This window comes from Pempheris klunzingeri, chromosome 1 (assembly GCF_042242105.1).
Source record: "Pempheris klunzingeri isolate RE-2024b chromosome 1, fPemKlu1.hap1, whole genome shotgun sequence".
Lineage (NCBI taxonomy): Eukaryota > Metazoa > Chordata > Actinopteri > Acropomatiformes > Pempheridae > Pempheris > Pempheris klunzingeri.
The window spans coordinates 33,782,357-33,808,726 of NC_092012.1; the positions used below are offsets into that span (position 1 = coordinate 33,782,357).

The 26,370-nt window shown below is 44.2% G+C and overlaps 1 protein-coding gene across 5 annotated transcripts in view; it reads right to left on the bottom strand.

Moving 5' to 3' along the window:
* Positions 1-26,370, bottom strand: part of LOC139198562 (A-kinase anchor protein 13) — a 92,403-nt gene that overhangs the window by 23,870 nt on the left and 42,163 nt on the right. For 4 of the 5 annotated variants that reach the window (XM_070845515.1, XM_070852816.1, XM_070831156.1 and 1 more), the window contains exons 10-17: positions 18,104-18,158; positions 11,151-11,296; positions 8,185-8,567; positions 6,680-6,727; positions 4,025-4,202; positions 3,502-3,604; positions 1,103-1,145; positions 764-875 (exon numbers count right to left, since the gene is read on the bottom strand). In XM_070845515.1, the coding sequence (XP_070701616.1) occupies positions 764-875; positions 1,103-1,145; positions 3,502-3,604; positions 4,025-4,202; positions 6,680-6,727; positions 8,185-8,567; positions 11,151-11,296; positions 18,104-18,158 (1,068 nt within the window). The remainder of the gene's footprint in view (positions 1-763; positions 876-1,102; positions 1,146-3,501; positions 3,605-4,024; positions 4,203-6,679; positions 6,728-8,184; positions 8,568-11,150; positions 11,297-18,103; positions 18,159-26,370) is intronic. The other variant, XM_070827449.1, reaches the window with a different exon arrangement.

Sequence of the window (26,370 nt, forward strand, 5' to 3'; positions counted from 1 at the left end):
GTGATTTCTAAACTGCAGTAGTATGACTGTTATCTGATCACTACGAAGAGGAAAGTGACTTTGAACACCAAACCTACTGGGGAACTCTGAACGGGGGCACTGACTTGCTCTAAAGCAAGACATGTAATCCCCAACTGTTTGACTGGAGCTGCTCAGAGGCCTACAGGAGGGGATGCACAGGGCAGCTCCCAGTGTGACTGTGTGGAAACATGTGAATGTGGAGCGATGCTCTGAGATATGGTGGGGTGAATACTCCAGAGTCACAGACAGTAAACGTGTTTAAACTCTTGCCACAGTTGTGTTAAAGGGGACATATGAAGCAAAATGTCTTATTGCAAGTATGCAAATTGTTCTTATTGTTGGAAATGTTAAGATGATGTTGAAACCTCCTCACAACGACTGCAAAATGTGTGTGTGACGTTATTTTACTTTCTTAACGAGGGTACAAAGCTCTGCGATGGATCAGTAGCGGCTGGTTGTTGTTGTGTTTTGTGTTGTTTTGCTGTTTCTTTGGCAGGTTAGTCTGTTGAACTTGGCGTCTGCACGGCTCATATGTTTCTTTTTTTTTTTTTTTTAAAGCTGATCCTGAAACATGGTTGGCTGTGCCTGCTCAGGCCTGTGGGAGCTGACCAATCAGAGCAGACTGGACTTTTTGGGAGGCTCCAGTGTTTTTAAAAACATAGCAGCATGTAAAAATATTCAAGTAGGACCCAGAATGAAAAGTATGAACCTGAAAATAAGGATAATGACAGTGTTCCCTTACCCTGGTCTTTTTGTACATCTTGTTCTTGAGGTAGCTGAAGGTCCGGCTGACTTTCGTCACACCCTTTCCCTCAGTGTCACTCCGCAGAGGGCCAGGCTCCTCCTCTGAAATACTGGTGCACACACACACACACACTTTATCGCCAGCTGCAGTCACGAGGCTTACCTGTTCACACGTTCTAAAGATGGCTCTTTACAGCACTTTAAAGGTTCCACTGAGAACCGTTTGACTGTTTACAAGAACATCTCCACAAAGTTTTTTATGGGACTATAAAGGTCCCAGCTGCAGTAAAAGTATATTTCTGGTAATGTGTGTGTGTGTGTGCAGAGTTGGACTGACCTGTATGCTAGTGACCCAGAGGCGCTGGAAAACGACCTCATACCTGCAGAGAAAGGAGGCGAGCAGAAGGGCAAAGACTCAGGAGTTGGTAAAGACAGGACATTATTACTATTATAATAGGTGTCCTACACTCATTACTGTCCCTGAACACATCCTGTGTACACACAGACTGATGCTGCTGCTCTGCTGACCCCCCCGGTCGACACAAAGTAGAGAAGCGTTTATTGGTCAGAAGGTTGTTAGTTCCAGACTCAAATAACCCTCCTGTCTTTCAACAGCTACCCCAAATGTCCTTGAGCAAGGCATTTAACATTTAGTTGCTCTCATGAAAGGTGTGCAGAGGCCAAAACTAAAATGACTCTGGCACTGATCAGGTCGGTCGGCACTGAGGCCAGAAGCTGAAGCACTGCCTTTGGATCCAGTGCCAATAATGGCTGCGAGATACAAGCTCCAAAAAAAATCTCTGGCTGCATAGACATCCAACCTCATGAAATAGGAAATCTCAAATCACTTTTTTTTTCCCCCCGCCAGACATTATGGTCTCAATACCTAATCACATTTCATTTATTCTGGATCTTGGCTATTCGCACAAAGCTGTGATGGCTGCTGCTAGCTTGCAGTAAGCTCTACCCAGGCTCCTCTATTATTCAAATCTGGGTTTCCTGGCTCCAGTAACTGCCATAACGCTGGTATTTTTCAATTAATCTCTGACCTACTTGTATGTTTAATCTGATTGCACATTATATAAATAAGAAATAATGATTAAAACATGCCTACACTGCAGTCTTTGCCAAATAATCGCCACAGAGACTCTTCTTATTTAGGAGCGGTTGAATGTAGGCATGCACCTTTTTCCGGGGAGCAACTCTGCCTCCTCCTAAACAATCTTCTCTGCTCAATATTCTGACGCACACGCAAATATGCAAAGCGCTGTCTGCCTGCTCTGCATCAGAAAGTCAAACCCAAAACAGGATAATGAGGGCAAAGTTTTGGCCTGACTGTGTTGTTTGCAGCACAGTCAAGGAGATACAGAACACTAATGGAAATATCTCCGAGATAAGAAAAGGGAAGGCTCAGTGTCTGTAACTAAAGGTGACAGTCTCACATTTATCTGGAGGGAAGAAAGGGCTTCCTCAGTTCACCTGCAGTGTTTATCGTTATTCTTTTTCCTCTCTCTCTGGTGATTGTGTTTCATTTTTGCAAAAAGACAAAACAAAGACTAATCTTAGTAAAGGTCAGCTAAGTACTGGGCTGGGTACGGGACAGGAGAAGCCAAGGGCTTATTTAATGTCGTCAACAGGAATTATTAACACAAAGTCTGCTGCCTAGGTGAAAGGTGGTTTTCTACACCAGTAATTTTGCTACAAGCTCATTCTAATTGCATATTTATAATGCAAGCAGCTTAATATCAGCAGTAATTAGTGGGTTCCTTATGACAAGTTTGTTGCAGCCGAACTTTTGGATTTTAATGCCCTTCAGCGTCTAGTTATGTTCAGGCTGCAGTGCATATCGTATTGGAACCTTTTCAGCCGGATGAGCCATCACTACTTTCACATTCACAGAGCGAATAGTAATGGCACATTTGACTACAGGTTACTGTCCTTTGGGGAAGGGTGGGTGGGGGTGGGGGATGGGGCTCAATCTAACAGGAACAGCCACTGAATCTGATTCTACTGCAGCTAAGTTTACAGTACATGACTTACTCAAGTTGTCCTCATCATCGCTAGATGAAGAGTCCCCATAAACGAACTCAGACTTAGATTTGGTGAGGATGGGGGAGAGGTTGAAAGAGAAGGAAATTCGCCTCTTACGTCTCAGGCATCCCACTGATGGCGGGGCAGGAAGGAAAGAACCACAGCAGGAACTGATCACTTCTCAAAGTTAATAATAACAGTGAGGGTGGGACAAATGAGGTGGAGACGCTGAGATAAAGGGAAACTTTAACACCTCTTACACCTACAGGAGCAACAAAATGAATCAGAGGGTCTGAACACACTCACACAGAGGTCATGGGTGTGTGGGGGAGAATGGGTCCCTCTGTATTTAACTACCTGAATTTTAATTTCCTCACCTGACCTACCTGGATAATATTCCTAATATACCTAATGAAATCCACATTTTGTTTTACTCTTCATATTAAGTTGCAGTTTTCTGTACAGCCTGAAATGGTCGTGCTCCTTCTGTGACAGACACTTAGAAGTAGACATTTACCACTTTATTGACAAGTCAGCATGTAAATTTGATAAATGATGACTTTAAAGTCAGAAAAAAGAAAGGAAATCTGTTGATAAAGAGGTCAGAGAGGCTCGGTGTTATGAGAAACGGCTGTGATCTGGATCAGGAATGGTAATGGGATCACTGACGGCAACAGAGTAGCAGCCTCACAACTTGTCACTCACCATCAATGTCTCTCTGGCTGATGGCGAGCATGGATACAGACTTGGTGAGGGGCAGGGGCATGGGAGGACAGCTGTTTCGCAGAGGCCGATAGCGCCTCGATTTCTAGAGCGAGGGACACAAGGTTGGGTGAGATTAGGCCGCAGTGATTGACAATGTAGAAAAGGACAGTAAAGGAGATAAGGTGGAACAAAACATCACCAGTCAATAAACTGGAAAAAGGAACGATAAACAAAAAAGGGAAACTAGACACATGATTTATGGTGTTCATATTTGCTCTGAATTCAATGAGAGCGGAGGAAAGCTGCCTGTGGAAAGTGATGTTTGTTAATTCTCACTAATCCCCAAACTGACAAGTCTCAAAGTTCCCCTGACTGTTTATAAGTCTTGTTTATGTACAAGCAAATCCATTTCTCATCTCCTGTCTATTAGGCTGGGGATGTTTTGGGGGATCACTTGGGGCTGACTGTGTGGCAGATATGACAGCTAAAGTGTGTGTGTGTGTTTGTGTGTGTGTGTGCTGACCGGGTCATGTAGCCTGTCATGGTCGCCCAGCTCCTCCTGCTCCTCTGTCAGAGAAACCAGGGAGCCCCTGTCATCGCTGTCGTGCCGGGGCATCCTTGAAGGCTCCACGATTCGGGGCCCCTGGGTGCTGGGGCTCCTCAGCTCTTCCTGGCCCCCACTGAGCCCCTCCAGGCTGTAGCTGCACGGACAAACAGAAGGTAGAGGTGACCTGAAGAAGGAGGAGGAACGACTATACTGTGCACACACCTTTCACTAGTCTCTCGGGACTATTCATCACAGCTTTCTGGATACACGCAGCTCCTACTGCATCAAACACACACAGACCTGCACACATGCACCTGTTGACACACACACACACACACACACACACACACACACACACACAGCTGGTCCTGCACAGTGTTTAGCCAGCTGAGTTATCACTGGGCTCTGGAAGAGATTTACAGCTGAAGCAGCGGCAAATGACTTCCACCATCAGCATCAGCATAGAGAGCTCTGCAGCTGTGATTTACAAACCCAATTACATCGATCTATGACTGGAAATAAGAGGCCTTGAAAAATCCAATACAATGATTATGGAGGGGAAAACCACAGCTACATATCAGGATGAGCTATGCTACTCGGCTGCAGCTCTATCCGCTTCTGGATAGTTAAAGCTCCCGCAGTAAATCTCTCTTATCTCTAACCCTTGGCTTTCTATGGCACTCCATTATCCAGCAAATCATCAGCCCAACACATTCAAACATCACTAACCCAAACTGGACCAAAAGAATCATGACCTGGTGATTATCAGTGACCAGTGAAGAGCAGCACTCACCTATCCTCAGGGCTGTGAATGTAGATGACTATATCTGTCATCCCGCCAGTATTATTGCATACTATCCTACAGAGCCACAAGGTCCTCGGTACTGAAACATGAAAAACACCAGCAGCTGTTGTAGCTCGGTGCTGCAGGACGCCACTGACTGACTCACTGACTGGGCAGGGCGTTCATACACTCATAAAAAACACATGCACACAGGCATATGCCCTCAAAAACGGCAAATGCAAATCAAGCAGCATGTAAATGCAACCTATTCAAAGTAGGTCATGAAAACAAAAAAACACCACACACACACACACACACCCAATCACAGTGTACCTGAGGGAACTATCTACTTCCACACCGCGGCTGTGGGGAGCATCAGGATGGCACCAGCTGATGTTAACAGAGTGTGAGGTGGGGGGGTTAGTCAGGGGAACAATGGAAATGGAGATAAAGAGAGGTGATGGGAAATAAGTGTGGCAGAGCTACAGGGATGTGGAGAGAGTGACAATGTTCCAGCGTAAGTGGGCCACTGCAGACCATTTCACATGGTCAGACAATAACCCAGTAAATGGATTCAAGTTTATTTCCCACTGCATTATCGTGGTAATATCGAGATAAGACGGGAAATAGACTTGAACCCCCAACAGCCCAGGGACTATTGACTACTACTGACCATTAGAGCTGTATCTTACTAGACCGAGGCAGAGACAAAGACCAGCTGATACCATCTATTAGCTAATCACAGCTGTGTCCATATATATATATATGTCACCTGATATGGGATGTGAGTGAGAATATTAAAGATACAGCATGTTTTAGGTCATTTAGTCGTCCCAAAAACAGGAAAAATACTTAACAAATCACTAAATGATGTCTTTGCTCTAATAATAAATATCTGCTGTCCTACTCCCTCCTATTGGCTCAATCCAAAATCAATGGAATCCTCTGGCATAGACAAAAGAGAGATTACTGCCGTATGCACTATAGCAACAAACTCCTCTCCTTCGCGTTATTCTGGTCTCGATCAGGATCCTTCCAAGGACTTCAAAGTCATGCCAGAAGGCTGAAACCTGAAAATGACACGCTGCTTGTTTCTCATCCCCACAGGTGCATCACACTGCCCCACACCTGACTGCTATCGCCCTCACAGAACGAGCCCACCTGGGTGTGGATGCTTACACCGAGACAGAAGAAGCATGCGGGTTTGGCTCAGCCTACAGACCTGAAACAACTACCCTCAGGCCAGCTAATGGTGAACGGTGCGTGGCTCTTCTCTCCCCCTCCCTCCTTCCTGGTTCTTCTGGGTCAATGCACACAAAGCCATTCTTCTCGCAGAGAACAATTCTGTACAACACATGCACAACTTCCATCCTCTTTTTTTTTGTTTTTACTGCTGTGGCTGTGTCTTTTCCAGGACTGACTTCAAACCTCCTCTGATGCCTTTCCAGTCTTGAAAAATTCCCTATAGGAACTTATTGCACAAAAAAAAAAAAAATCCTCTCTTCTCAATCTTTCGCAAATACAGTCCTCTGAGCCTCCAGAGCTAAACTCCCCTCTTTCCGTGTGGCAGCTTGTTATTACCACTGCAATACAAAACACCCGTGCGTCTCAGTCATCTGTTTGCCACAGTATTTCTTGCACATTCCGGCGGGTGAAAAGAGAGCAACAGTTTTCAGCACAGTTGCCTCCAGGGATGGAACACAACACAGCAGTAGTTCAGCAAGCATACATTAAAAAGTAGGAGATCCACACACAGGCTACGCCCACGTGATTTTTGCCATTGCACATCACCTAGCAACAAGTCAGTGTTAACATTGCATGAGCTAATGAATATGATTTATTAGTACCTTCTCCTCTGAAAGGTCGGCTTCCCCCCACCAGGGCTACGGATGGAACTGCAGGTGATGGAGGAGCAGACAGGGAGAGATGGATGATGGGTCAGATGAGTTGGGATATGATGGGATGGTCAATAAGAACATAGTGAATCAATTAATGAATAAACAAACTACTGTATTTGCTTCCGGAAGGACAATGTTCTTAGCAGGCTGGATAGTTATGGGCACTATAGTGTCTGCTCGAGGCTCTGAGGGGCACGTCACCATGCTGGAGGAGTGATAACAATGGCATTTGTTCAGAATAATTACTTCAAAGTTAATAATTGGACGTGTCGTGAAATGATCACTTGCTTTCTTGCCAAGAGTTAGATGAGAATATTGTTACCACTCCCGTATCTGGCAATGAAAGAGGAAGCTGGAGCCAGCAGACGGTTAGCTTAGCTTAGTACAAAGACTGGACTGTCTAAAGGTCACTAATACATAAAAATAATGTGGAAAAATGACACCTAACACTTTTACACTGTGTAAAAATGGGGTGTTACATGCCAAACTACTTCTTGGCCAGGAAGGATCTGCTGGTTAGTTGTTTGCACCTGTTTACAACCTGCTGTCTGTAGCCTCATTTTCATTGTGCAGACACCGTTTCCTCATGTCTCTTCAAATCAGGCAGAAAGCACTGATGATTGTGTTTTTGTCACCAATTGACTCTTATTCCATTCATTTTCCTGTCTTTTCACATGTACAAAATACTGTAGTTGCAGAAATTTCAGTCTTTCTGCTTCACACAGCAGGCACTTTAGCACCTTTCTCTAAGTGTTCGTTCATTTGCTTGCCTTTTATGTGCTCCAGGTTCCACGTGTTTATCGATAAAGGACTACTATTGTTAAAAAATATCATAGTTATACTGTATAGAAAGCTTGTGGTTATGGCAATTTCTGCCAAACCTGGATATCAGAAAATAGCATCTGATAAAAATCTAATGGAGTCGTTTTTGTTTCCAGACATCACGGCTTGTACTGCCTGGCAACTACTCTGCAGACAGTCCTGTGAGCGGCCGCTGTTCTGGCACAGGGAACAAAACAGGTGTCAAGGCCTTGTTCTTAATGTGCATTCGTGTTGTTAGCATGTCAGTGTGAAGTAGTAGTACATGTTAACTGGTGACTACTGTACATGTGGCTGTGAGTATGAACGTCTGCGTGTCTGTACGTGAGTTACTGTTACTGTTGAAGTGAGGTGTGTGTCTCTGAGTCTCTGTGAGTGTGTGAGCACAATGTTGGTAGCTCCCTACCAACACCAGACAAATGGCTACACAGCTGCTCGCAGCAGGAGGAGGAAACACTCAACACGACACAGAGGGAGTGACATCAATAAGCTCTAATAATCCTGACATCTGCACACATCAGGTCTGCTGACATCCACTGACTAACACCGGCTCACGATCAACTCAACTCAACTCCTCGTTAGAAGTTCTTCATCTTAAAGAACCGAATATGATCTCGTCCCCCTCCCAGTCTCACCTCCTCTGGTTCATCTCTGCGTCTCCTCCGTTGTTCTTTCCAGGACCCCAGCTATGGCGCCGGAGAGGCGACAAGGAGCGGATGCTGTTCCGGAGGAGACAGGAGCGCCGCGGCACCTCCGTCACTCGGTCTTTGGCCTCTTCTTCAGCCTCTCCTGCTGCTGCGGCTCCTCCTCCTCCTCCTCCTCCTCCGCCACCACTGTCCAGAACCGCAGTGATAGTAGCCCCAGTCCGGATGCCCTCTTCTGGGCTCCAGCTGCATTCCAGGCCCTGGCTGCCTTCGGGACTGGAGCTGGACGGACAAACGCTGGTGGTGTCGTCTGTGGAGGAGCAGGAGACGGAAACCTCGCTGGCACTGTCTCCTCCTGTCACTGGTTCATCGTTCTGCAGACATCCAAGAAATACATTTTTTGTTGTTATTTAACATCTTTCCAACGGGCATCTTGTGCCCGTGGGAAAATGCCAAAGTAAAGTCAAAGCACCTAATGGTGATCCACAAGAACGGCTGCATTAATTCAAAAATGAAATTTGGAATGATTAATTATTTCAGGGTCCAGATGTGTGTAAAAGTGGCCTTTTTCTTCACGTCTGTAATGTATTTACTTTGATCCCACATCTAATCAAGAAGAACTCCACTGGAGAGTGAACTACAGCTCAGTGTCAGTGCCTTGCACCGCTCACAGAGCCACACAGGAAGCTGAACCTTTAACCCTGAAACTGAAAATAACTTTCTGTTCATCTGGCCACAGCAGCAGGGGAACACTTCGAATCTATAAGCCAATCTCACTGTTTTATCAGCCACCCTGATGGAACAGAACAGAATAGAAGAAAACAGAAGAGAATTGATGTCCTTCAAATTATGGTTAATTACCAAGTCCATCACGTCGTATATCCGTCAACATTTTTTTACTGAAGTATGCAACGAATTAAGAGAATGCTGGAGAGCTATTTAACCCACAGGAATGGGATATAATGAGGACCAAATGGCAAGGCTTAGGGATAATGAGCCAGAGCCACTTTATAGCAACACTGACATTAAAACAAACACTAATAAATGATGGCAACCTCGTGAAAACAAACCTTTCCCAGGAAAATGTTTCTAAGTTATACACAGCCTTTTCAAGGATTATTCGTCATTGTTACTGGTCTGCCTCGGGGATTCAAAGCCAAGGCAGTTGTTGGTTAGCAGTTGGCTGATGCACACTATATATACAACCAATGTGCATCTTTGCAAGTCAGAAAAAACACTAAATGTTTGGTGGAGAAGGCCAAAAAGTGTCGAACATCGCTGGGACTCCTTGTTTTGTCCTTGGCCAGGTCCGACAGCTCTGTAATGTGAGCAATGAATCACTCAGAGAAAACAAAAAGTATTGGTAAATACTCTTCGCCCTGGGTCTGATGGGAAAGAGCTCCTGCATGCCCCCAGACAAACACACACACACGCACACAGGTATGGGATAGTCCATTTAGAGCTAATTTGTAGGTGTGAGCTTTAACTGGGCCTATTGTGCAGCCAGCTGCAGTGTGAGAGCCGAGCATAGAGCTGCCTCTGTTGGGGAGCCGGGAATGAAAGATCTGCTTTATGCTGCTGACACAACTTCCTCTGGGAGAAATGAGAGGGCGTGTGAGTGTGTGTGTGTGTGTGTGTGTCTTTATGTTCAGAGTGCATGTGCAGTGTCTGTTTGTAAGTCACGTGACTCGAGCTTTAACACTCGGAGAGGGATTCAGAGTTTAAACTAGATTTTAGGCTGTTGGATGAAGCTCATATTCTTACACACTACAATTAGTTAGCATCTAAAGCTGCATTGTCTTGCTCAAGGACACACATCCATGACAAATGCTCAGCTGACATGTTCCTGGGATCAGTGCCGTGCCCTTAGAGTCATTCAACTGTTCCTCCACCCATTATAACAACGACAACTTGTAGAACATTTACAAAATCATATCTTGCAAAAGAAAGACAATTTCCCGTCAGAGAGCAGTGAAGACATTAATCCTCTCTTACTGAAGCTGAATTTAGCTGCCATGGTCTTTGTGTGGAATCAAAGCCTGTTGGCGCCATGGCACATTTTAGCCGTCCCTGTCTGTCCACAGTGTCCTAACCCATCATACTGTATACTCCCAGGCAGCAGATTTTCACTGCGCTGACTTTTTCCATTGTTGTTTACAACAAAAAGGACATTCGGTTCACATTACCATGAGCATGTTTCAAGTGCTCAACGCTGCAGAAACTGAGAGATACAAGTATTTCAACTTTAACCAAAGGGCGCTGGCTTCAAACAGATTTCAGCATCAGCAGAGTGACAGCAGGGACCACAGCTTGCACTTCCCCAGCAGCAGTGTAGAGCTGCCGGCTTTAAAAGATGCTTAGTGGATGTTTGGCATCTCAGCCTTGGGGTGCTGATAAATAAAAAGCAAAGCACAGACTGACAAAATAGCTACTTCATATATACTGTATAATCCCTGTAGGACTAGCTGCAGGGGCAAACACAAAATATATCCTTGGTGTTCGGCGTGAGTGAACTGGATGTTTGGACTGCTGCCAAAAGAGGATTTGGTGAAAGTTGTTGAACCTTGAATTCACTGCTGAATCAAAATTAATACATTTTGTATTATTTCTACATTTATTTATTAATCATTTTGCAGGTTTTGTTTCTTTAACAGGCTGGTTAACATGCATATAGAAACACAGAGTGACAAATAACAGATACATTTTTATTATTATTATTATTATTGGTTTCATTTTAGATTGTTTTGGGTTGTTTTTTTTTTTGTTCTAGTTGTTAGGGATTTGCACCACCACTCCTGCTCCTCTCATATAAACACTGTTATAATTTCAGGGCATTGTTTTGAGTGCATGAACACTTCAGCATGTGCAAACTTCCAGTCAGAAGTCCAGTTTGTCTGTGCCACAGGTGAAACTTTCCCACTGAACCCCGGCTGCAAAGACACAGCAGAGAGTCTGACCTTTCTGAAGACGCTGTCATATCCCGGCTCTGTGTTCAGGAAGCTTTCTATGTCACTGCCAGAGTCTCTGAGAGCTGCAGAGGGACAGCTGGTGGCACTGCTGGCTCTACTGGGCAAACTGGGAGACGCTGGAGACTGTGAGGACCCTGGAAGACACAACATGAAACACGTTCATAAAGCAGGGGGACGACACAGAGAAACAGAGCAAAGTTAAGTAGAAAACAGTTTCATTTGAGCTATCGCAAATAAAAAAAGGGGCCATGAGAAATTCTGACATTTTAATCAGGAAAACATTCTGGCACAATGTGATTAAAGCAAGATTGTGTGCAACTTGTAAGTTGTTGAAGGGAAAAGCACCATGTTTCCAAAATAATATGTTTTCATTCTCCTCTCTAAAACACGAGCAGGCCTGTTAGACATCAGTGAAAAGACTTCTGGGAATCTGAGAAGGTGTGAAAAGCCTGGCGGATCAATGGCCGACTGTCCTGACTAAAGCCGTCTGTGTTGAACTGCAAAGGCAAACAACTGGTGTTTGTGTGCTTAAAAGGTCTGAGGGCAGAACTGAAGTTAAAATCTCACTGTCAGAAAAAATGACAACTGAAAATGCTATTGATGTACAAAATAGCTTTCATGGCAGAGCAGCGTCACATACGCCATTAGTCACCCCGGGACAACAGACTTAGAAAGACTTTCTACCCTGTTCTGTATTAGCTTCAAAGTTCAAAGTTATTTTCACCTCAGTTAACTGCTGTTTGGTCAGTAGGAGACATATTGGCAGACAATTTCATGCCCGCTGTCTACAAACATCAGCCACACTGATGTGTGTGTACATCCTCACCCGATTCTTAGTCAGCAATGAATCACATGAAATATCTTCAAGACATGAAAACAACTTAGAATTATTGCCGTCACTGAACATCCCAGTTCAGTACTTCTCATCAAGTCCTGCTGCTCTTTGACCTTAAACCACAGCAGAAACGTCGACAGCAACCCACCGTGAGTTTTGGGTTAAAACACTATTTCTGATGCTTTTCCAGGCCCCCTCATTGAATAACAAGTCATCCACCCTAAAGTCTGCATATAGTACATTTCTTATGCAACAGCTCTGTGGCGCTGCAGTTTCTTGGACATGTAAGGACATGTAGAGATATTATCCCAGGCCAAACTAAAAGGGGACGTTTGCACCCAACTACAGATGGATAACAGCAGGCTTACTTTAGCCAGATGCCAACAACAAGTGGATGAGATCATTCACTGACTTTGTTACTGTGCATCATCCCTGATGTCTATTTCTGCCTGAAAAAGCGGAAGTTATTCTTGATCCCTCAGGAACATTTGTCCTGTGTTCTTGTCAGCAAGAGGAAGTTCATATATGTGTGTGCGCAAGTGCTCTTATGTCCAAAGGACCTGGATCTGAGAATGTCTATGATCAACCATTAACGGTGTTGCAGAATAAAGGTTTGCACTAATGGCATACACACACTGCAGTTGATCTCTGGTGGTGGTGGCAAGTGGGCACAACAGGAATCCTGAGGCTGAGCGCTGAGCTGCAGTCAGCTGCTCAGAGGAAGAGGCCATCAGGGGGTCGGGAGATGGGACACAGCCCTTCACTTTAGCAGGAATCTGTTACTCTGCTATAGCAAACAAGCAAATTGGGGGCACAGTCATAGACTTCCTGCAACTGATGACATGCTCACCACTGACCACCTACACACACACGTGTACTTGCATGAAAGTGTAGTTGAGCTGACAGACGGCTACACACACACACACACACACGTACATTACACAGTCAATTAAAGTAGAATGATGTGATTACACTGTCTAAATCAGCAGCTCTGAAGTATCTATCCTCTGCATGTTCTGCAGCCAATTCTGTAAACGTCCATACATTTTTTCAGATACTGAGCAGTTGAATTCACTAATTAACACATTCTTAACTCAAGAGGACGAACTAATCAGCAATCATTTAACTGAAATGAAAACTTGCTTCTTGGCAGCGTTTCACAGATCAGACCAGAGAGCTGCAGCTATAGAGTATCAATACTGTCTAATAACACGGCCTGAAAGACCTAAGAAACTAATGAACATTCAATTCTGAGTCACAATTTTGTAATAAGAGGCGTCAGCACTTTCAATCTTATTTAGGTAACTAATGGCTCCATATTTGCATCCGATCCTGCAGGGCAGAAGATTACTTCTGTTTCTCTGCAGTACAAGAGTCACCAGTTTGATTGCTGAAACTACAGTAGTAGAAATCTCTAAAGCAGGTTTCTTTCACAACGCGGTGGACGACACTACAAACAGGAAAACTACACCGACCTTTGACCCCCGGTGCTGCAGCAGAGCTAAACCTTGACCAGGGAGGTTTTGGAAGTTGATGCATGCGCATTTTACCCTTCGTTCTTCATGTTTCTGAGGTCACAAGCCCACGATGAATGGAGAATCCCAGAACGTAAATGTGAAATGTGTGTGTCTGTGTTTGGGGGGGGGAGTGGTAAGTGGTGGTAACAGACGTGGATGCTGGGAGTTTTTCTCGAACTCCACCCCCTCACACCTGTCCACCAAAACTAGCAGGGGACTGTGAGCTTTGACAGCTGTCTTCCTCCCTCTCTTTCAAACACACACACACACACACACACACACACACACACACACACACACACACACACACACAGGAACAGGTGTAGAGCCCTCTGATGAGTCAGTGGGTGGTTGAGGTTGTTGGAAGCTCACACACCTGTAGACATCACATTAACTAATGCGCAACTTTTTTTAATCATTCATTTGACTTTCGTTTAGAGACTAATGGGATCAACGCAGGAAAAAGCTTCAGTTTCTCAGATACCAAAAGTGCAAGAAAGCACCGGTAACAAGGTGAGAAGACACGTCACAACACGTGAAGTAGTAATATATCATTAAACTGTCGTGTCAAAGCACATGGGCTCGTCTCATAGCTCGGTAGAAGCCGCCATGCTAATGCTGTCTCTGCTCAGGTCAATCGAATATTGCTTCCCATGCAAACAGGTATTGTTGCTGGGTTTTCAAAGCAGATAAAACCAGTCAAAGAACATCAGGCTGAACTCAGGGGGAGAAACGTGTGCTGCTGGATGAATACGGAAGAAGAAAAATTGCAAAGCTGATATAATCCAAACAAATCATCCAGTCTGAAGCGATGAACGTGGTGAAAAATAGCCGGCTAGATAAAAGCATCCATGGGGCCTCCTTGTCTCCTAACACATAACTCTGCACATGTTCATACCGTTAGGCGAGATAAGACACCACTGAGGCTACCTTAAGTGTTATCCTTAAGTGCAGATTTTATCAGCTCTTACAGATAAATATATTTCCCTTGCCTGTATTTTCTAAGCACATGACATGTTAAATTTGTGCATGGGTTTAATTTTTGCAGATTAAAGATTTGTGCATGATAACAGTCAGGCAGTCACCTTATAGTATAAAGGTGAGAAACCACTGGAGGGGGGGGGGGGTGCTGACCGCACTGCATACACTCTGAGGTGTAAAGGGCACAAAGTGTGCAGCACCAACTTCTTTTTCTGTTGAAGCATCAAAGTGGAGCAGCTTGTTGAGTCTTTCTGTTGTTGTAACTACTTTAACTGAATCAGCTCATAATCAGCTGTCACTCTACCATCTACCATTCAGCGTCCTATCTGAGCAACACACAGCCTTAAACGGCAGACAAAACATGTTCACCTTCTCCGAATGCACGTAGAAAAGTCCTCATAATTTCATGGAGATGCTGCTGAAAAACGCCGTCTTCCTTGCATGTGCTTTAGAGAGCGCGCAGTGTAATTTAAACCTTCACTTTAATTCATGTAATAACCACCATTTACTCTTTGTTTTCTCTTTTCACTGTATTATTTTTGCCGCGGCACACCCAGCGTCTCTCCTCCGATATAAATAAGGGTTACCGAATCCAGTTGAGCTCGCCAGGCCACGGCTTCACCCATGATGAATGTTATATCATGCAACATTACAAACAACACTCTGAGGCAGCAGCGTGACTCTCAACATAGGCCAGCAAACCACAGGCAGCCAGGCAAGTTACCAAGCTGTGGCCTCCTAAAAACACATTAACCAGCTACATTATGGGATGCTGATCCAGGTCCGTCATACACCACAGACAATACACAGCACGTGTGGATGCTTCGCTTGTTTTTCTGTGAGCTTGTCAAGTGAAATTATGTTTTCGGTTGCTGCACTGACGTTTAGCAGGTTTCTCCAAGTGCTCTTATGTTCTTTTGTCCCCTCTGAGCTTTGGAAACACAAACTTTGTTCTAAATATCACGTAATGTTGCATGTGAGCCATGTCAGGAAGGCCACTAGCACGGCGACGAAGGTAACAGGATGCTCAACATGTACATGTGGTGGACACCACCTTTTTTCTCTCTTGCAGGATTTTTTAGGGCACTGGATACTAATGTTTAATTACATTTTATACTTTAATTACAAACCAGACATTCAATGTAATGATGGAAAGTAAATGAAGTAAATCAGGAAGTGATTTCAGACACACACAACGAGGCTCTAAAGACAGGTTATAAAGCCCCCTGAGGAAAACTGTGATTTACCATTTTGAGCTACATAAATAAAACTGACTTGGCCTGAAATGTAGTGTTACATATCAAGAGCACCATTCCTCTGATATCCTCTGTCATGAGAGCAGCTCCTTTGAGGAGTAGGGCAGGGCAAAAGGTGTGTGCACAGCGAGTGTGTGGTGGAGCGACAGAGAGTGATGGTGAAGGCAAGTGGAGCAAAGGGAAAGGGTGGCGGTGAAGGGGTGCAGTAACTGCACAGTGTAGGCTACAGTTCATCAGGGGAAGAAGACAGGAAGGATAACATCTGCATTGTTTATGTGTTTGTGTCACAGCAGTTGCATGCTCAGCTAAGAAGCCCGCCTACATCGAAGAGGGTGCTATCTGGAGAAGGAAATCTAGAGAGGGAGAGGAGAGGCTGAAGGATCGGGATGGTTTCGTCAGGGAGAGAGACAGATGTTCCCACCAAAGAGGAAGTGATGTTGACTTGTCCAAAGTGCTCCAGAGGAAATCCCGCCCTTCCATTTTCCTTCCATGTGACACACTGTGTTCCCTTTCTTTCCCTTAGTACGTCTTCACCTCATCCATTCAAACCTTTCCTCTCTCCCTCTGTGTCTGACAGACTGCGGTTTTCCAGCGCAGATAAAAGGCGGTTTGTTCTCAGCCTGGTCCGGCTCATCGATCTGTTGGTCTTTTTTATTGAGACCAGTCTCTCTGCAGACAGACTCATCTCATGGAGGTCAAAGAAATATTTTTTTCTTAACTTGCTGTGGCTGTTGCCCACACAACATCTGCAATGTTTCAGATTAAGATCTCCCTGATAGTCCTTCTCCATATGCTGACATGAATGTATTCACAGCTCCGACGGCAACAATAAACCACCTGCTGCTATGATGAGATAACAGACTGATGGGTCAGTCGGTCCAGGCTAAAAAAACATCTAGACAACTATTGGATGGATTCTCCTGAAACATACAAGAGGGTAAACCATAATGACTTTGGTGATCTCCTCACTGCTGACCTAGCTCTACCAGCAGGTCAACGCTTTCATTTGTCCAATCATTTGGTTTATGAACAGATCATCAGCCTCCGCTTCATGTTTTGCTAATAGGTGGAAACAAACTAAACTACTGTGGTAGCCAGCAAGTCAGCAGTCTGTTATCACTGTAAGCATGTAGGCATCACTGTACAGCCTTAAAGAGCTGCGTCTTCGGATGCTAAATCTTGTTCACCACTGATTAAACCAACAAATCAACTTCTGGGGTGAAGACAAGATGCTTCTAAAACATACATAACAAGCCAAATTTAGCGGAAACTACCGCTCCCCCCCCGCTGCTAAGCTAAAGTGCATCCTGCTGTTTCTCTGAGACACCACTCACACTAACGTCAGTCCGCTCAGCCACATGTACGAGGTCAACTGGAATTATTAAAAGGGTAAACTGGAATACTGCGACTGTTCCCACCTTATCCACGTGTCTGACACATGCATCACGTCGTCTCCATGCTCCACCCCCAGGATAAGGACATGTGTCCTTGTGTGTATGCTGTTTGAGCCCCGGATACAAACTGGGTCCCACAAATCCAAATACTGCCCTACACATTTATCCATACACTACAAAGTTGCTTATTATGATTTGGCCTGCTGTTTTTCTGTCCTCTTACACAAAAGCCATAGCTAAAGTTGTCCGAGTGTCATCACATCACGTGAAAATGTTCAGTCAGCTTTTGATTGCCATTACAAACCCCACAGCCGAGCCCCTAGAGCCATGTTGGTTCATAAAAAGGCCTGAAAGTTATAGAGGACGGAAGAGTTCTTACCTTTGTGTTTGTTTTAACATTACCATCCATATTATTTGTACAATATATTTGGATGCAGAGTGAGATGTTGAATAATCTAAATTCTTTGGCAAGAAACTGGATAAATAATCAGCGATATTAAATATCGATAAAAATACCATCAGAGGCTTCACTCCAAAAATAGCAGCACCTCATATTGGTGTATTCATTAAATATTAATAACTTCTAAATGACGTCTGATGGTCTCAATTTCCTCTTTTGAGTAGAAAAAAAATGCAGTCAGACGCTGTTAAGCTGTTTTCACAGTATTGAATTTAACAGGGAAAAGCTGTTGGCTCAAACGACGCCTTTACTTTGTGACGGTGACACTGGAACTAGTCTGTTTGAAGTCACCAGACCAAACACCAATTTACTTTCACTCAAACAAACGGGCTTCATAGGACAAATAATACAGCGTCTTCCAGCATAAACAGTGATGCAGAAATGACCCACTTCTACACACTTGTGGCTTATGGCTTTATGCATAAATACTCCTATACATATCACAGAAACAGAGATCTTTCTAAGGCCAGATTATCAGTGGCTAAGAGAAACTCTTACCTGAGTGCTGAGTGTTGCAGGGCTGATGGAACGACGCCTCTCTGTCTCGGTGGATCTACAGAGAAACAGGAAGACACTGAATAAGCCTCAGCGACATGTGATCGTCAGCCACAAAGAAATAATGATGCGGACCGGCGTGGCAGCTAGGAAGCGTGGCTCGGCACACAGAGTGGGAGGCAACGATAAGACACTCTTCACAACAGCAGAATTAAGAGTATTCATCGGATTTAGTAGCTACGGTCCAGCTCCATCTCCTAGAGGAACTGTTTGGAAAGATCTAACTTTGGTCTGTTTTGAGCCTTCAGAACTCACAGTCATGCTGACACCAACTCAAACACACTGACTGACACACACACACACACACACACACACACACACAGCCTGTCAGAGATCTGCGGTTGGCTGTAAACACACAACGCTGGGGCTCTGCTTCCTCTGTGGTCTGAATGTCTATACAACAGCTGTGTGTGCGTGTGTGTGTGTGTGTGTGTGAGAGGGCTGGTTTTAGCTACAAAAGCCACAGACACCCCCCTCTTCGCAGGCAACACAAAGGCTTCAACAGTTTGGCCGAAGCTATGCAGATTTGACTGACAGCTCTGAATGTGAAGCTCACACAGTCAGAGAGGCTCATTGTGTTTTAATGAACTCCATCGACACCATGTAGATAAAGATGATGAGCTTTGATTTGGAACGTAGAAAGAGTAAACTACAAACAGATTAATAATCTATTAATAAAGACACCGAGTTCTACAGCAATCATTAAAACACTTTTAGTGGTTGAAGCTTTTTTAGGCTGAGCTGAAGCCACAATAATGGAGTAAAGATGTTTATGGTCCGTCTCCCGTCTCCCTCAATGGCTCGTTTCTTCATCTCTTCACACTGTAGCTCGTTTCCTGCCCCGCTTAATTCTTCCCATTTAACTCTCGACCCCAGTCAGCGCAGGTTAAGCCTGGCTCAGATCAACAGGCTTCAGCGTGGCTCTTTAAACTTGGCTGTGTAATAATCACCAAAAAGTCCTCAGACGCTGCATAAACAGATCCCCGATCTAAAGGCCACAACCTTTAATGTGCAAGAGGAATCAGCGGAACAAAAGAAAGATGCTGTTCCACCAAAACAACTCTGTGTGCTCTCCTTCCAGCCACTTTATGGATCCTTCAGCTTTTACAGGATCAGCGGCAGAGAAGTGTTTGACTGAGGTGTAAGTGGATATTTAGTCTTCTGACCAAATGAGACCGGAGGTGAGAAAGGATTAGAGCGTAACAACATGGCTGCAACACAAGAAAGAAAATCAACGCCGCTCTCACGTGTGTCCATTAAACATGAAGCTGGAGCCAGCAGCTGATTAGCTTAGCTTAGCATAAGGGCTGGAAACAGCTGTGTCCATTACAAGTGCCTCTAAAGCTCATTCATGATGAATCCGGTGTTTTACTCATACCAAAAGTCCAGTTTTACAGGAAGTGCTGCGCCACTTCTTGGCAGTGATTCAGTCTTGTTGTAATCATAAGGTTGCTAGGCAACCAGGAGAGGCTCCAGCACTTATTTTTTCCAATAACAAATTAATTAATTGGATAGCCTAAGTAAAAAATTGCAAAAATGCCCAGTACACTTTCCCAGTTTTCACATCAGTTGGTTTTTTTTTTTTTTTCCAGCTAATCCTCACATTTGAGAGGCTGGAACCATCAAAAGTTTCTGTGCACTGCTCTTCTGCACAACGAATCATTTTAAAACTTTTAAATACTTAATAATTTCATTATCTGTCAGCACTTCTTCAGTAACAGCCTTTGGATGAGTGTATATCCTGTGATTACCTCTCTATATAACAGCTTTAGGGGTATTCGTAGGTGGCAGAGTCCGCCATTCCCGTGTTGAATTCAGAATTGCCGACTTATGCTCTATAAAACAATGTCACAAAAACAGAGACGGCTACAAATAAAAAGCAGAAAAACAAGTCCGACCCAAGCTGGAACACAAGCACTGTGGTTGTTGAGAAAATGGAGAACAGAGACAGAAACAAAAAAAGAGGCAAGTCAGGAGGTCAAAAGCAAATCAAAGACAAAAGACAGAAGAGGATAAGTCAGTCCCAACCAACCAGCAAGGTCGACTCTCCCAGAATGCTTTGGGGGGTGAGAGGCCTGAGCTCAGTTTCTAAACAACTAACCCTCAACTGTCCCAGAGCACATTACTGACAAGCCTGCTGAGAACCAGAGCAAACACTGAGCCTGTTGTCCAAGCCTGGGAGTGGCAAGAGAGTGTGTGTGTGTGTGTGTGTGTGTGTGTGTGTGTGTGTGTGTGTGTGTGTGTGTGTGTGTGACAAAGTCCCCACTGTCACCACACTCTTTTGCATTCCTACAAACACAGTGATGGGCACGGGCATACCAACATACCAACTGGCACCGTGTACATGCACCTACATCAGCCAACAGGGTGGCATGCATGAACACACAGTGAAGCAACGCTGTTTTTTTACATTTGTGTTTCTTTTTTTTTTTGTTTTTTTCAGTCATCAAGTCTCTCATACAGACAACAACAGTCCCACACACACAGATGCATGCACAGACAGCACACACAGGCTTTTTCTTTTCTCACAGCTGTGTTCAGATATCAAACAGAGCCCGCTGAGAGAGAACAAACACGCTGACGAGGAAAGATTAGCTGGTCACAGAGGGCGCCAGCACACACACACACACACACACACACACACACACACACAGACAGACAGACACACACACACAGGTTCTGCTCAGAAGTGAAATGATCGCCAGTGTTGCAACAAATTATAAAAGGCTACGTGGTTTGACCTTACAGCAGAGCAGTGACAGCACAACTTCAAACAGAAACAAAGGTTCCTGAGCAAAAAAACAGATTAAATTAAAGGAAACAGCAGCTTTAAGTGTTTAATAGACTGTTTACACACCGTGAACCTGAACGCCTGCGCTGTGTTTTGGCATAACTCCATGAACGGAGCTCACAGTGGTGCATAAAGTGGACACGTCTCTGATGGAGTCGACATATGTGGAAGTTATACATCTACCTTTCCTTTGTTTCAGCAGTGTGTTGCACTTCATGTTATTTGGTAAAATAGTGACCGCTGACTGAAAAATGAAAGAATACAGCTCAGTTTCGACAATATATAGCTTTTCCTATTTCAATCACAGCATCAGCTTCTCCTTTCAACTCATGTCTCCTCATTCAGTTCAGTGATTCCAGTTGCATAGCAACCCTGAAGCCACCACTAAAGTCCACCATTTTCTTAAGGACAGTTGAACCTGTGTGTAAGAACAATAACCTGTCAACGTCTTGGAAAAAGATGGACAAAAGGAATATTTACACTTATTTTGTGACTTTCATCCAGGAGAAGTGTGAACATTATCAGAAACAACTAAGGAGGTAAAAAATCCGTGAACATATATAAAAATAGGCTAAAATAAGCTAATTTTTCCTGAAAGAAACATCATCGATGTACGGGTATGATGGCGTGAGGGGACAGCCAGTCGGGCAGCCAGCCATGTAACCAGTCATCCAGCCATACATCCATCAAACAAGTGTTCTAGCCAGTTTGCAGGCCCACAAGAACTGATCCCCCCTCTGAACGCTGGCAGCCCGGAGTCTGAACAGCCCAGTGCATATTTGTAGCGTCGGGGGAATCTAAACTGTACCCAGTAAAAACACATCTGGTTTAAAAATAAAAAGGCGGGCTGGTGTTTGTATGCCGGGGCAGGCAGGACTTGGACCGCTGCCTCGTTTCTAAACAGGCAGACGGCCAGAGAGGTTCCGCAGCATTGAAGGATGCCATGGCTGACTGAGCGACTGTTTCCAGCCAGGTATGTATACACAATTCAATCCCTGAGGGCGGCTGGCAGCAGACCTGAGGGCAAGGCCGCTCTCTGCTGCACCTTGGAGGTGCACTGAATTCAATTTAGCACTTAAAAAGGATAAAAGCAGCAAAACCTGTCAGACAATGACCCATCTGCTACAGGATTAGTTTGGGATTTTATTTTATGTTTTAAGACCAATTGTGAAGCGCCTCCTTTGCTGAAATCCATTTCTGTAACTTCCTGTCACACAGAGGTCACGGCCAGACAGAGAAACAGGGACAGAGAGGACAGAGCCACCCAAACACTTACCGGACTGTTATTATTATTCAGAAGGACTTTGTTTGAGATTGAGATCAGCAGTAGGAAAACCTTCAAATAGTAGATCGCCAATATTCCACGCAGAGGGATGAAGAGTTAGAGGTTGCAGAACTATGGAACAACTACCGCTGTGACCATAAGACGGCTACAGGAATAAGTGCCCAAAAAAGGAAGAGAAGACTGGGAGATTTGCTCTTTCCAGGCGTATTGCGTGTGCTTGTATATACTATAGCACTATGTTAGTTAGTATAAAGGCTTATTCACAGTTACTGTACTTGGTAAGTGGACTGATGATGTGTTTTGTGACTCCAGGCCAGGAGAGATGCTGGGATGTGAAACGCTGGTTGGAATGAAGTCATTTGGCCAAATGCCTGTTTCCATTTGAGGCCAGAGGAAACCGTTAGCCTGGCGCTGCCTTTTTCCCACACCATCGTATCTCTCTCACTCTCTTTCCCTCTTCCGCTCTCTCTTTCACACACACACACACACACACACACCCTTGCTATTTCACCCTTTGGGTGAAAAGAGGAGCTGACATCAGGAACAAGTTTAGAAAGTGACAATAGACCAGAGAAAGGTGTTACATACACCAGAGCAATCCACTGCACACACACTTTCCTCTCCGTACCTCCCTCCCTCTCTGCTCTGCTCTGCTCTGCTTCTGGATGTCACAACCAGCAGACAGCATGACGGTCCATGTGACACACTGTTATTAGTTTAGATTATAGTTAATACTCATCAAGTGAAATCGACCAGTATCATCAGTCATTGGCTTAGTTTGAGTTAAATCAGTCTTGTTGCTACTATTAGTTAAGTTTATTCTTTATAGTTGGTCAAGTCAAGCCAACTTTAATTATATGGTCTAATATCATGAAGCACAAATGTGCCTTAAGGAGCTTTACAGTCTGCACAGCATATGACACCATCTATCTAGGCCCTTGATTCAGATAAGGGAAAAACTCCCTGAAACATATCCTGACAAGGTACAAAGACAGAGTAAACCTGTGGAGGAGCTTTTCTACAGCAGACAGATATGCAATAGATGTCATGTGTGCAGAATAGACCAACACAGCAAAAGGACCGTTTGGACAATCAGGATGAGAACGTTAGAGACAGGTTGTCTCACCTGTATGGAGACGGTACAGTGGTTTATTTTACTAATCTTATTACTGTCCAGTAGAAAGTCCTCGGCTCCTGTTCAGGTCACAGCTGTACTTCACTGTGTTTCCACATGCTAGCACCTCTGTGAGGATGCAGTGCTGACCAGTACTGATCCTTCAGCACGTTCACATACAGAAACCTTGTTACGACTTTTTCTTCCTCCAATTAATCAAGTGTGATCGCCCTCTTGGATGTGTCATGTGTCAAGTATTAGCATGCTAACATGCTAAGCTACGATGGTCATTATGAACTAACACAAAGAACAGCTGAGGCTGATCATCTTTTAAAAGACTGCATTTTATTAATTCTACTTTTTGACTGTTTTTATTAGTAGTATTATTCAGTGGGCTCTTATCTTCACTCTTGTTATGCATCCTATACATTTCATTTTCACTTTTAATCTGATCTTATTTTGTGCATATATTTTGTTATATTATGTTACATTCATGTTTTCAGGCTGATAAAGTGTATTATTATCATTATTATTATTATCATTAGTGAGTAAATCACTAAAGTTATGACTTGAAGTTAATCCTAAAGGGGCATGAATGTCTCTACCAAACTTAGAAGTAATCCATGAAAATATTCTTGATATTTCAGTCTGGACCAAAGAGGTGAACCGACAAACAGGCTGCTAGACGATGCTAGCATAGCTACAAAAGCTTAGGCTAGTAATCTGATACTCAAGTAAGATAGTTCTGCAAGATGGCGGCGCACATGAGTGCAGCGGCTTTTTGCTCTCCAGCTCGGTGCCAATGACAATAAAGGCTATTCTATTCTATTCTATTCTATTCTATTCTATTCTATTCTAAGTCAGAAAATCAGAAAGAAAGAAGAAAATCTGTCTCCACTCAAACATAACTGTGAGGGTAGCAAAGGTATTGATATTTCTGTAAAAAACATCTGACCCACTATGCTGAAGAACTTAACGACCTGCATAAGAATAAACCTTGGAGCAGGTTCATCACCGTCTGCTGGACAACACTTTTACCCACAATCAATAGGACTAACTGCCCTCTTGCAGCAGGAAGGAAAATCCAAGGCGCTGAGGGAAATGGCATAAAAGGCTTCTATATATGTGTGTAGTGCCATTTAGGCTTTTAATAGCACTTTTGAGTGCCATAAAGAAAGAGTCCACAGAACGGCCAGTTTAAGTGGTTTGACAGAGGACCTTTATGGTACAGTAACAGGACCTTTGAGCGGGAAGAAATGTCCCAACTTTGCAGTGTGACAAGACATTTTAAGAACATCAGCGGCCGGTTTTAGCTTTATAGTTTAAGTACCAACCATCCTGACTAAATAATCCAAGAAGGACTTTAAACCGTCTGAGCCTCATTAAGTTTCATGCACACGTATTCCACAGGGACTGATAGAGTGCAGCCATCTGTCTTGGTGTCACATACGGCATAGCCATGCAGCGTACATCCAGAAACCACACTCCACCCCAAAATAATCAGCACTCTGTGTCTGGAGGGCCACCATCGACAACCATGCAATCATCTCCCAGGGCGCAACACAGCAAAAGCCAACACAACATCCCTGGCAGGCGGCTACAGGTTCGTCCAAACATGCTGAAGCACTTTTGTGACAGTTATGGTTATGTTTTACTTAAGAAATCACTCGTTCTGGACAGCTTTTAAGAGTAAGTGTGAGCGATCAGGCCTTAAAAAACAATCTGCCTGAGGAGCTTAAGCTGCTAAATCACTTCAAATCCCTTTAATGGACTTAATTATATGTAATAATGTCATTAATTATCTTTGACCTCCCTTTTATGGTTTGCTTTTATGATTACAGTCCCGCTTTTATATTTCTTACCTTAGTTTTATTGCTTTTGCCATTATTCTTTTTATCTGTTTGAAGCAGTTAACTACGTTTTCAAAGCGTCTGTTCAAATGGCTGTTATTACTGTAGCAGCACAAGAACTATCATTCCAAGCAACTTTGTTTAAAAGTGCGGATAGGTAGCCTACCTTTATCAAAACCACGTCTACAGCCCTCTCTCCTTTGGCACAGAGACTGTACCTCCGCTTGTGTCGTTCGTACATTTTCCCTTAAATATCCAGAGCAGATTTAGTGAGCAGAAGGTTCAGATCCAGCACAAACACTGCTGAGGAGAGCTGAGGCTGTCTGCTAAGCTCCACATCTGGCCACAGAGGCAGCCCTCTACCAGACTCCAGCTCTACTCCCTCCTTCTTTTTCCTCTTCCCTCCCTACTTCTCGTCTTCCCTCCCTCCCTCCCTCCCTCCCTCTTCTTCTCCTCTGTCGCCTCTCACCTTCTCTCCTCACTCTGCCTGCCTTTGCTCTCTCTCTCTCTCTCTTCATTGTCTCTCTGCTGTAAATCAGTGAGCCAAAGTAGTGCATTGTTACAGTGTGACAGATGACAGGAGGCCATTATTACTTCAGTTAATGTGATTCCATCATCACAATTTAAAGTGTTGGGATTCAACACCCCCTGCTGGACGAGGACGGACTCGAGGCCACCTGTGAGGTGCCTTCTGGGAGTGATTGTACCTTTCTCAGGTGATGGATATGGCCCGCGGCAGTGTTGGTAAAAAAAAAAAAAAGCTGGGAGTGATGTTCAGGCAGTGCTGTAAGCAGCACAAAAATGGTCTCAGTTGTATATTCATCCCCAAGGGGCAGAGCAAGAAAGACCTGCTCAGGTACTCACAGCACAGATCACACTTTATTATGGGTGATATGGTTGAAATCAATATCACAATCATAGTTCTTTAAAAAAAGCATGTCAATATATCACAATTGACACATTCAACTATGAATGAAGGAGTCTGTCTGTTCTGAGTCTTTGTCAACAGCCCTTCATCTATTACATATATTATATATATTAACGTTTAGGGGATCTGGACCTCGCTCCAAAAAGGCGGCCTCTCTACCTCAGATGTGTTGAGGTGTCTGGAGAACCGTCCGTCCAGTCGAATATTGCTGACGACCAAAGAAGACCATTCTCTGAGTGGCC